This window comes from Strigops habroptila, chromosome 5, assembly GCF_004027225.2.
Source record: "Strigops habroptila isolate Jane chromosome 5, bStrHab1.2.pri, whole genome shotgun sequence".
Lineage (NCBI taxonomy): Eukaryota > Metazoa > Chordata > Aves > Psittaciformes > Psittacidae > Strigops > Strigops habroptila.
Window position 1 is genome coordinate 43654733 of NC_044281.2, and position 12727 is coordinate 43667459.

The window sequence follows — 12727 nt, forward strand, 5'->3', positions numbered from 1 at the left end:
CCTTATTAGTGGGCGACAGGGAATCATCATCTTGATTTCTTTTTACACCTCTCTTTAAAATACTTGTAGATGGAGAAGCTGAAGGAGACCACATGCAGCGTGCCTGCATACCATTAGGGCTTTCATTAACTACCACTAAAGAAGCATCATCTTCCGGCTTTTGAGGTGAATCTACAATGTTATTTTCTACTGCATCTCCTTTGTCCAAGGCCATATTTTGAGGGACTGTAATTTCAGTTTCCTCTAATTCCTCCTTTATCTCTTTATCTTGATTAACACACATTTCTCCCACAGCATTCTCAGCTACTTCTTTATCATCCCAACTGCTTTCTAGCTCATTCATCTGTTTTTCCTCAGGCTTGCTAACATCAACCAGTGCCTCAGGTATCTCCTCCAGTTGTTCATTCAGACTGATTTCTTCCTCTGTAGCTCCTGGTTCTTCATCTTGATTCCCTGCAATCAGATCGCTGCCACCAGGCTCCTCTGGCACACACTTGGACAGACACTGTTCAGTTTGGCCATCCTCATCAGCAGGTTCTTTTATTTCCAATACAGAGTCAGTGATTTCACCTGCTACACATACTGGATTTTCTAGATCCTCCTCCAGTACAGAGCTCTTTCCTTCCAGGTTATCCTCAGATGATCCCTCTCTTTCCAAGTTAAGGGCACTAGGCTCCTTAGGAGGATGCAGTGGAGTGCTCATTGCACAAGGTGCCATGGACAATCTCTTGTCAAAATCTGAATTACTGGACATCTCTGATGTATTTCCAGGAGTCTGAACTGGGGTGATTTGGGGCTCACTCAGTTCATGAGTGTTCCCATTTTTTAATTCAGTCAACGACATTACTTCTTGCTTTGACTTTTTGTTACAGCAGTCACAGCTCTTTGGTTTTTTCAGCCTTTTGCTTCTTTTGTGCTGACACTCAGGTATTTGTGAAAAGGAAAGATCACCACCTGAAGCATTTGCTGCAGGTACAGATTCAGGCAGAACAGTTGCATGACAGTCCTCTACAACTGTTCGCTTCACAATGTCTTCATCTTTCTCTGCTGCTTTCAAATCTGGATCAGCTACACATGGGTTGGTGACCGATTCCACCAGTGTGTGCCTCTTGTTCTGTTCCACGCTGCCGTTCTGCACACCAGATGAACCCTTCGAGCTGGCAGATCCCATGGCTTTGCTAGCATCTGTGGGAATCACTTGGGTCTTCGGGCCACACGGTTCAGATGTCAGTGCAGCATCTGTGCTGACTTCACAGCTCAGCTCACCTTTTCTTGCTTCCAACAGATCCTTTGTTTCGTTTCTTTGGGAAGACACCTCATGGCTATGGCTTCCCGGCTGTAGATCTTTTAATTTACCTTCAAGAAAATCACTCCTATTTTTCGCTTTGGCAGACCTTTTCTTCCTCATGCTTTCTTCCTTGCCCTCAGAGCCATCAGCCTCTGAATTTTCTATGCTGGAAAGCAATCCTTGTGAAGCTCTTCTTGTGTGGTATCGTGGGCGTTCCATCTTCTGACCTGCTGTACTTGAACTACAGTCTTGACCTTCTGTGTCAGCCTTCAAGTTCTCTTCTGACCTCCTAGCACTCTTGTTCACTTCCTCATCAGGGCCTGCTGAAGCAGGAGACTCCTCTGAGTTACGGTCCTCTGCAGTTCTCTCGTGTAGGTTGCTTTCTTTATTCGTATTTTCCGTAGCTTTCCCAGAAACTGCTTTCTGCTTTTGGGATACATCATCTTTAGCCTGTGGCACCTTCTTCTGCCCAGATTTTTCGTTGTCTTTGCATCTGTCTCTCTTTTGGTGGCCATCTTCCTTATCTTGACTAGCTGCTGTACTTTCTACAGTTTCTGACCGCCGTCTTGAAGAACGTCTTAGTGCTTTCTGACTAGGAGACGCATGTGGAGCCTGACTGTCATCGCTTGTGACCTGGTCGGATGACACGGTCGTCTCTGGGGGTGTATTTTCTTTAGAATCGGTATCTAATGCCTGGGTCTTTTCTGTTTCTGCTATCAGATCTTCAGCTCTTTTAATTTCTAGTTCTGTAGAATGGAGAACTTGGGACTGAGCAAGGAGACTTCGTTCCACGTCTTCTACTGCAGAAGACAGATTATTTTTTATATTTTTCGAAGCACAAGACTCTTGTACGCTTTTCTCTTGTTCTGACCTGATTAATGACTTGGACTGCTTATTCCCTTGGTGCTCCATTTTACTCTGCCTGCGAGTCAGCCTTCGTATTGCAGTAAATATTTGTTCAGATTTTGTAGGCTTTTTATTTTCTTCTCCAGATTTTTCTGATTTAGCACTAGTCTTTTCCTGTTTACCTGTCATAGAAGCACCTCCGGACATCTCTGATATACCATTCAATGCTGAAAGGCTGAAGGGTCTGTTCTCTGAACTACCAAATTTCTCCAAAGTAATAAAAGACTGCCGTCGACTTGCAGGCTGTGGTGTTCCAGAAATTATGTCACTTGAAGTTGAACTGTTGCTAACATTTGAAGTGTTTTCGTTCCCTGCTAAGAGCTCCTTTGAAGCCGTTTCCACAGTACTTCCTTCTAATCCCTCTCCAGCTGATGGCTCCTCCAGAATCATCCCAGTTGTCTCCCTTCTTGATTCTCCCTCACTGTTTAAAGTTGAGCTCTCTTCTAGGTGAGTAAGAGGTGATTTGTTCACATAGGCAGCATTCTTAAGAGGATTATCTGATTTGTTGGTGCATCCTTCACTCTTTGCATTTTCTTCCTGTCCCAAAAATATAAACAGAAAATATTGTAGTTTTGCTATGAACAAAATATTAAAAAACCAGCTCTGGTGGAATAGAAAACAACAAACCACCCTTCTTTCCAATTATTTTATTGTCTGTCCTTCAGTAGTTATGAAAGACAAAGCTTGTGGTTTGTTGGGTTTTTTTTTTAAAGTCATTTAATCCCAAAACATGAAGAACTGCAAAACTGTTTTATTTAAGTTTTGCCAGATACTAACAAACCTACTACTCAAACAGGTTTTATGAAAATTCTGCTGTATTTCACCTACTGTCTGTTTGGAACTATAGCTGCTTAAGGCAACTCCTCTCCTAAAGGGAATAAATCTGTATTTAGGACTTCCAAGTTCCAAAATCTACTATTTAATGCCCTGAGGCCCTTACAACTTCATCCAAAAGAAGTTCAGAATGTGGAAATTTAGCAAAGCCGTTAAAAGCGTGATCTGCTAGAGTAACATAGAAATTAACATTAAGACTTTTAACAGTGCAAATAATTACAGAAGAATCATGTATACCAAAACACATCCACTAGGGAAAAAAGTGTTATGGAAGAGAAGGCAACAGTGTTGTGATTACTAAATCATAGACATACAGCACCGGAGCAAGCCACAGTAAGTCTGTGCTGCAGGTCTGGGGTATTTTCACCCCACTAAAATATTAGTCAGTGGTAGCACACAGACATGACTGACCACAAGTCCCTACAATACCTGTAGCTGTGTAACTTAAATACATCCACACTACATCTAATTATATGAATCCTCCCATTTTGAAATGAAGTCAAAATGCATAATGATTGGCCCTTTCTGATTTAAATTATGCAAAGCAGAACACAGCACAAAACCCTCTGACAACAGTATTGAATTCTCATCCGGTGATGAGAATGAAATACAAATCACAATCGCTATCAGCGTATTCCACAGTCACAGAGCCTGTGTCAGTATCATTCTGGCATGGAAGAAATAGTGGACACCAAAGAAAGAAAAGATATTCTTACAGGTTAATCAACACAGAGAAAGGAAATTATTCCTGTGAGCTAATACATTTGAGGGTGTTTCTTTTTGTTTGAAGAGTTTCCAAATCAATCTTAAAACCGTATCATAGCCAATAATAAAAGATTTATGCCCTTAATTACCAGAGCTACTAACATGAAGAAAACATCACCAGCATGGTTATTATTCTGGTATCTTAATTACTATAAGACAATGTGAAATTACCTGAGGCTTGGTTTTAGTATCTTCTTTTGCATTTTCTATTAAAGATGATTTTTCCCTGAAATAGAAGTTACTTGAGTTAGGAGTGTTGCAGAAAGGGAGGACACCTTCAATGTACACACTGGCCCCTTTTCATGCATACACTGTCCACCTTTACTTACAAAGAATCTTCCTGGCTTTGAGTGTACTGAGAAAACAAGGTACTATCTTGTGATGCATCCAAATTGTTGTACATAGCAGGAATATCAACTCTGAAACAAAACCAGAAACAGGAAGTCAGATTCTTTTATTGAAAAACTGAAAGGAGGACAGGGTAGTGTAACACATTCATCGCAAGAGAGCAGATGCTTGTATGAGGCGGACTGAATGTCAAACTCTAAAGACCACCTGAACAGCAACAAGCACCCCAGTAGGGGCTGTTGCACAAAGAGCAGCGCAGTGTATGTGAAGTGTCCAGAGGCACTGCAGCTGCACACTCCACTCTCTGGTTTGGGCAGGAAATATGCAATATTGCAACTGGCTGATACAACCTCACACCCCAACTGGCATGGCAAACTGCAAAGTGGAACCAGGGCATGATATATCGCCTTATTTCCAGACTGCTCTTGTCAGTTGCGTTAAATCTTTTTTCATTTTGAACATGCTTTTGGAGAAAAAAGCTGTGGTTGGCATCCCACTCTGCAAAGAACTAATTCACATATAGAATCCAACCGAGTTCCTGTCAAGCACCACTGTACATAAATTTTGCTTACCCTGTGTTTTTGCTGCCTGAAAATACTCTGAGCATTATTTTCTCATATTAAAAAGAGGATAATTCTAAGCATTCCCTTGCAATTAAGATGAGTCTTGGGAATATCCTAATTTGAGATATGCTGCTGACACAAGCTGTCTCTTCAAATTTAGAAGTCTTTCCTTCAGATCAGGTAAAAAACTTTTCAATGATTTAAGAAAAATTACATCTTCCATTTCACATGGCAGAAGTTGTGAATTAAAAATGCAAACTCAAAATTACCAAACTCCTAACAATTAACAGAGAGTATATTTAATCAAAATAGGAGCTTTAGATCAGAGAGTAATTTGGTTGCTTTAAAATAGTAACGCAAGGAACTTTGTTAGCTTTAAACTTTGTAACTTGTATAGAAGAGTAAGACTTAATTGCCTATAATAGTCTGATACAGAAATTGAAATTCTGTCAATCTGACATACTCAGTGTAATGATATTCCACATTAAGTTTACAACAGAGTAAGTCACAGACCTCTTTGACCTAAGCACTTCTTTTTGACGTTCAGTCAGTACTCTTGCTTTTGTTTCTGGAGGAATATACACAAAATCAATGGATTTCTCTTCTTCCAAAAGTATCTCACTTTTAGCCTTTGAAGATGAAAATTCTAGTTTCAACTACAGAAAGGAAAATAAAAAAAAAATTAGAAACAAACCAGAGGAACTGGAAGTGTTTTCCTACTTCAGGTACAGTCATCCTAAATGGAACAGTTATCAAATAACCACTATTCTTGCAGTGGTTACATATATATATTTATATATGTATATATACATATATAAAAATATACTACAAAAATATTAACTGACACAAATCCCTCACTAGGTGATGATTTTCTTCACGAGTGATTTTTTACCCCCCAACACTACCACTGAGGAGAGATCCTGCAGCCCCTCCACCATGCCCGTAAGCAAGCTCCTGCACTTTGGCATCTTGAAGTTCAAAGCCTGTAAGAGGGGAAGGTACCTCAGTGCTCCTGGGGGATATTATTTACGGCTGTTAGACTAAGTCAGCCATTCCTTAGGAATACAACATCCATGCTCCCTAGTGTGTGTAACCAATTCAGAGCATGCAGCACAGGTCTACCAGGACCAAGACCCATCTCAGGACCTGAATTGGTCACAAACTGCACCCAGACCAAAGGGTGAATTTTGTATATGGTTGCCACTCCCCCCATCCCTCAAGCAGCCCTCCTTAAAACTCAGCAATCTGTAAACTCAGCAGAGAATTTTAGCAGGAAAATTTAACTGAAGTGTGCTATACAGCATAAGTTTGAAAGAAAAATGTTTCAGCATCACAAAAGTCACTATTTTTTACTGAACATTTGCAGCAACACACAGGACATTCCGGTACAGAACAGAATGATTTGACTCTCACACCCATCTGCAGACACCTCACCTTTGCAGATGTCACTTGCACATTACTAGACTTGTCTTTTACTTCGTCTTTTTGTTCACTCATCTGTGCCAATATAGAGCCTCGGTTCTGACCCAACTTTACTTCCATTCCACTTATCTTTGCATCCAGCTGTGAATTTTCCATCTATTCAAAGAAAAATACACTGAATGCATTGTATGGAGAAACCTCAAGCTCACAAACCCATCCTGAGGTGTACTGATTTCTATAACTAAGCCAACCCACACTCCCATTTTCCTCTAAATTATGTGGAGGACAACTTAATTATTTCAAACAAGCTAGCAGAGCCCACAATTTAAAATGCATAAACTGTTAAGGACCAGCTCAGTCTTCTGACAGCACTTACCTGCATAGCTTGTCATTCCAAACCTGAGGCAAGTGCAGGCCAATCACAGTAAAAATCAAAACTGACCTCGCCACTACCTTCTGAATGATTCCCCTAGAGTTATACACAATGAAGCACCCAATGGGGTCAACAAAATATTTACCGCGTCAGAAAATGGACCACTGTATTCTTCGGCCCCCTCAATGCTTTCAAAACCAGGCAGGAGGAGTGGAATTTTCTTTTTGGCTTGGCTTAACACAGATCTGTTCAACAAAAAAGAATTTTAAACTTATAAAGGGATGGGGGAAGGTACAGAACAAGACCAGCAGGTATCCCGGCTTGCACAAAAAGCAGAATACAAACAGTGACGAGAGCAATACTAAGTCATTTGTACATAACCTGAGATCTCTTCCTTTAAAAATATATAAATATAAAAAAACTATGTCTCTTACTTCAACTCTTCAGGATACTTCAATGATGTAGTCTTTGAGAACGTTGCATTCCAGAAGTGGGAACACTGGTTGTGGATCTGTTTGCTCTTATGCTGAAATGCTACACAGAGCAACGGTGAAATCTGCTCCAGCAGTTTGCTATCGTAAGAGCCAGTGCAGTGAGACTGTAAACACTGGATAACCTCGGCCAGGAGTTTTTCCAGCTGAGGGAGAGAAGAAACAATAGGATGTTTTATTTAATTCAAGTATTTCACATATTCACTATTTAAAAGTTTACAACATTTAAAAATCATTATCCCATAGAATAGTATGGCGCAAAGAAAAAGTTTAAACACCCCACCACACGAAGTCTAACAGGTAAGTTTAGTGGTCCTCCCCTCAGTTACATTTTCAGAGGGGGGAAAAAAAAAATCATTTAAAAATTAAATCTCTACCTTCAGTGTACTTTTAATTTTTGTTTAGAATTTAGAAGGAATGGCAAAACTCTCGTATCACACGTTTTCCCAAACCCCAGCTATTTCTCCAGCAAATTTACCTTGTTGTTAAGATTACTGTATACTTTAGATACATCAGCAAGCCTGCCAAAACAAACAAAAAAGTTCAGATTTTGCCATCTCACTTATCCCAAGCACAAGAATTAAACACATCATGCACTCAAGCACTGCACACTGGTTTTAGTATACAACTCAATGAAATAGTGTTGTGAAACTACCCTCCCACTGGGTGATTACAACATTTCCTGATGTGAACAGTTTCAAGTAAGCTCATCCTTTAACCCCCCTGATACTTACATGTTAACTTTAAGAGAAACTAGTGGAAAGACAGTAGTAATTGGTACAAACTTCAAATTAAAGGTTTTCTTATGAAGTAACTCCTAACTGCGTTGTGTTGCTCTTAACCTTCTCCCCAAACAGATTTCCCAGACCCCATAAATATCTGCATTAAAAAGCTGAAGCACTGCCTAAATTAAGTCATTTCATGTAAATAAATGCCTGGATACACCATCCTGAAAAGTGTGAGAAAACTGCATTTAGCAGTTCAGTTTATAAACCTGTGACATCCAACCTGAAGAGGTCCCCAAACTTGTATTTGCTTGGATATGCCTTCCTTCAACATTATACATCCAGCACTCACTTCTCCCTTTTAATTCTAAGAAAGACAATGTTCAAACCAAAGCAGATGAGATGGGAGATGGAGAGAGGTAGCGTTCAACTCAACCTAACACAGCAACAAGTAGGGTCTTGTCTATGAGACAGGGACTCCTGATGAATTTTAGGTTAGAGGTGGCAGCCCTGCTTCAAGTTTCAGTAAAGTTTCAATAAAACTCTTACAGGTTGACTGGCAGCATCCCACCCCATCCTATTCCATCCTCTTATCCCAAACTCTCCAAAGCTGTGCTCCGTTCTCTTTTCCTTATCCCAAGCAAAGCGTACAACTCTTGCATTATCAACAGATCAGAGACAAGCCTCTGCCAGCCCCCTCCCATCAAGCCCCTAATAATTCCATCATGTCCTGGGAAGAAAAGTCTGTAACAATTAAAAAAGCAAAGCCACATGAAAAGAGCAGTGAGCAAAGGAGCATTTCTCAGTACCTCCCTCTGTTTAAAAACTTCCAGAATTTCAGTGTGCATCAACTAATTATGGTTTCTCCATTTCCTACAAAACATTACACAGTTCCTGCCCACTAGAAAATACATCACTGTTAATAAGTATCTTCACCGTAGTGAAAATAAACACCAGGCAGAAACCAACCACTTCAGTCATGTAGAGATGACAATACATTCACTCTGAAGAGACAACAGTTTTACCAACCAGACTTCCAGAAAGCCTGCGGGCTTCCTTTCTTGTACAACTAGGTAGGTTTGGGTTTATTCCTAAAGACAAGCATTACAATGGAGGCTGCTGCCCATGCGTGGGGGGTTTGAACCCCACTGAATCTCAGTGGCAGGCAGGGCTGCACTGTGGGCTGTAAGGTGACGCGCTGCAGCATGCGGGTCAGGCTGCCCCTTCGCTCAGCGCCAGCACTCCATGTTTACACAGCAATTGTAGGCAACGGGGAGCTCTCAGCGACTACCTGGCAGACCCATCCTTTCTGTGGTGTGTGGATGTGCTACGAAACCTGCACCTACCAGGTGAGATGAACCTAGTGACAGACATGCTCTCAAAAGTGAGACTCAGCAGGAGCTGAAAATTCTTAGTACTAATGCCCTGAAACCCCCTGAGCTGTGTTTATTCAGATACATGGCTTGCCACAGACCACACGAAATTTCACCAATATGCAGCAACACAATGAATCCCGTCTTCCAACCGTTCTTATAATACTCACTTTGTTCTTTCATAAAACACTGCCAGGGGTTTTGAAAAAATTGCAAACATAGTCCCAATCACTGAAGGCAATGAAACGCGGCTGATGATGTTGTGAAGAATAGCAATAATTGAAGGACCAACAGAGACCAATGTTTCTGAACAGATTTCTTTGGAACTGAACACATGGAAAGAGTTTAGTAACATCACCAGGAGTTTAAACAGAGAGGCAAGCTTTCCAAGGGGCTCCTTTTTCTTCTTAGACCAATCTGTAGGTGTCTGTGGAGCTAACATAAAAACAGTTTTAAAAACTAGGTTTTTCTACCTAAAAGCATGCATTACAACAAAACATATTTGAACTTTTAGTCTACGTGAGAAAATGAACTTTGATTCCCAAACTCTTATCTATATACAACTTACAACCAGACCTAATACTAGACATACATTTTTAATGCATCATTTTATAATCCCACTACAGATATGATTCCTATTCCTCTGATTTATACTTATGCTTGGTCACACAAATGACGATGCTTTTAAGTGTCTTTAATGCCTACTTGCAAAGAAACAGCAACCACTCCACAGACGCTAGCTGGTACAAAAATTCTGGAACAGGGGAGGAAGGAAGTAGAAGAATCAAGTTTCAGTAGTTTATTTATTTATAAGTGTGGGCTTCAATCGTGGCTTTCCTTATCAGCATTTCCAATTAAATAATTTCATTCTTTCAGCAGTCCAACGCAATGTCTTATTGCTTTAACAAACTCATATAGGGCAGAGAAATGATCAACACTGAGTTTTATACTGAATTACATTATTTTGTAAATTATTTCTTCAGCTTAGTGGTTCTAAATGGGAGTAAGGAACAAAACAACATTTCACATACAGTGACCTTTTGTCTTCTGTTAAACCTATTCTTGACTATTTTATGTGAAGCAGCTTCAAATGTTACGTGAAAGCTCATTGTCAGTTTTAGGCAGGTACTACATAATTAGACTGTGGATTATGTTCAAGCATTACTGCCTCAGATTACACATGAACAAAGCAAAAGCTGAAGATTTCACATGCAAAAATGAAATAAGATCCAAAATACCAAATCCTACTTCAGAAACCAGCCGTGTTTTACAGTGAACTGAGAAGTGGCCTCAACATTTACATCCGTTACAGATGCATTTTGTCAGGCTACACAGTAACTGCTTCACGGCTCAACAAACAGAAAAGATCTGATATTCAAATATCCATACTGGGTGACATTTTTAGTTCCTTTTTATGATTTTTTGTCAGTCCCTCCAGTGCTTAGATAGTATGGTTAGCATATACAGATCACTGATACCCTACAGTCATCACTTCTGCATCTACAACAAACTTAATTTTTACCTACTCTGAAATAAAGACACAGAAAACCCCAATATTCAAGTATTTTCTTACATCTATGTTTTGGCTGATATTTAGTACCGTATGGTGCAAAGTTGATGCAGTCAACCATGACTGATACAATATGGGTGAGACCATCCATCATTGAAATCATCTGAGGAAGAAACAGAAGTCATAAGGAAAGCCCAAAAGAGCAACGGTGCCAGAAAAAATCATGCTGGCTATTCAGGACAGCAATGCAAACAGCTTTTACATTTAAAAGTAGATGAAATTCATCCACGTTATCAGGTAGACTCAGATAAGGTTACGTTTTAAAATACACACATTTACACAAGCTGAAGAGTGAGTCTTCCTACGCTACGCAAGTAAGACATAAGCGCACGGACTATCTGAAGAAGCAAACCAGTAACAGGCAGCTGCAAAAAAGTGCTAGATTTAAGAAGGTGCATCAAAAGCATTACAGTTGAAGGCACCAGGTCTCCAGCAAAACACATCACCAGATGTCAGTGTGCACTTAAGTTCAGTTACTGCACAAAGCCTGATTTTCAGAGAAGTCACTCCAGGCATAACAATGAGGTTGTCACTAGCATTCAGGAAGCGCAACTGGTTTCTGGTACATGGAAAAAGATGGGTCAAAGGTATTTTTCCCCCCCTCAGTCCATCACAAATTCTTCTAAACAAAACAAAACTTGCTTTTAAAAGGAACATTGATAGTGTGGGCCAAAGAAAGTTTAGTTTCAATATAACTTACATACTGAAGCTTTAAGTTGTTTAAATTGAGCTTGCTTAATTATTAATTTGTGAAAACTGAAGCTTATAATTGGGATACAGCAGCATCCAAAGTAAGTTAGAATGCTGTAATCCTGCAAATTCCAGGTTTTCAAATTCCATTTTTCTTTCTCAACTGTTTCTCATTTGTTCTTTTCACAGTATTCTTTTCAAAATATGGTCAATTTGGAAGCATGTTGCAAAGCTGATGTTCACTGGCACCTACAGACACTTTATCTCCCCACATGATGTGGGCTTGCAAACAGGCAAGAAGATAATGTAAAGGCTTCCTTTTTCAAAAGCTTTCTCTTTGACAAAGCTTTGGAAGTAAAGTCTTTAAATTTTAGTGTACAAGGTGGGTGGTACCAGGAATATGGCAAGCTCTGCCTTCTGAATGCTACAGGGCTACTCCATCGTCCTTCCTAATCCAAGTGCCTGGTTTTGTGGCATTTGTTAATTCAGCCTGAAGTCACTGTATAAATACACACATTTCAACTGGACAAATAATATTTATCATGATGATATTCGCTAAACCATTTCTACTTAAATAGTTAGAATACAAATCAAAAGACTGCTTAACTTCTCTTTTAATATTTACGGTTTAGCATTATTTTCAGTCTTTTATTTCAATCAATTTCTAGATCAACTCCTGTTAGCAAACCAGAATTTTGTTACAGCTTTATCTAAATCTCACTCAAAACACTTACAGAAAGCACAACATTAGAGTTTACAATAGGTTATTTTATCTAATTTAAAATATAACTGCTATAGTTCAATATCACTGGTTTATACTCACTACTGGAGTTTCACCTTCTAGCCCAGATATTATTTTGGCACAAAGTTCTTCACAGCATAGGTTTTCTTCTGCTGTTGCAACTAAAGCAGCACAGCGAGCAAATGCTCTATACAGGTCTGACCAAGTGCGCAACAAGGATTTCATAGTTGGCTTTAACAACAGAAAGAAAAAAGTTTATAAATATCAACATCCGTGCAAAGCGAAAAAAACTTGCTTTAAGCTTTCTTCTTTTGTCAAAACTGATGTAACTCAAGAAATCCAACCCTGGAGTGGTGGTCCAATGTACACAGATATTGGTTACAAACTCAGGTAGTACCTCAGAGATTTTACAAAACCCACATTGTTACTAATCAACATTATGCATTCACTGTTACCTGTGGAAATCCCTGAGCAGGGAAGATCTGTGACACTGGTAGCAACAATGCACTGTAAACAGCACTGAAGTTGTGCTCCAGTGCATCCCCCTGATTTACTTCATTAGTCTGCAAAGAGAAAACAATTTTCTAATTAGCGAAAACTTAATGACAAATAAGGCTGTTTTAAGTACGTTTGCTTT

The 12727-nt window shown here is 39.6% G+C and overlaps 1 protein-coding gene across 4 annotated transcripts in view; it reads right to left on the bottom strand.

Moving 5' to 3' along the window:
* The window catches only part of RIF1 (replication timing regulatory factor 1), a 35524-nt gene that overhangs the window by 4634 nt on the left and 18163 nt on the right, over positions 1-12727 (bottom strand). For all 4 annotated transcript variants that reach the window (XM_030487857.1, XM_030487855.1, XM_030487854.1 and 1 more), the window contains 12 exons: positions 12546-12653; positions 12172-12321; positions 10662-10761; positions 9259-9523; positions 7469-7511; positions 6934-7136; positions 6645-6744; positions 6139-6282; positions 5218-5360; positions 4123-4212; positions 3965-4019; positions 2-2731 (listed from right to left, as the gene is read on the bottom strand). In XM_030487857.1, coding sequence (XP_030343717.1) covers positions 2-2731; positions 3965-4019; positions 4123-4212; positions 5218-5360; positions 6139-6282; positions 6645-6744; positions 6934-7136; positions 7469-7511; positions 9259-9523; positions 10662-10761; positions 12172-12321; positions 12546-12653 — 4131 coding nt within the window. The remainder of the gene's footprint in view (position 1; positions 2732-3964; positions 4020-4122; positions 4213-5217; positions 5361-6138; positions 6283-6644; positions 6745-6933; positions 7137-7468; positions 7512-9258; positions 9524-10661; positions 10762-12171; positions 12322-12545; positions 12654-12727) is intronic.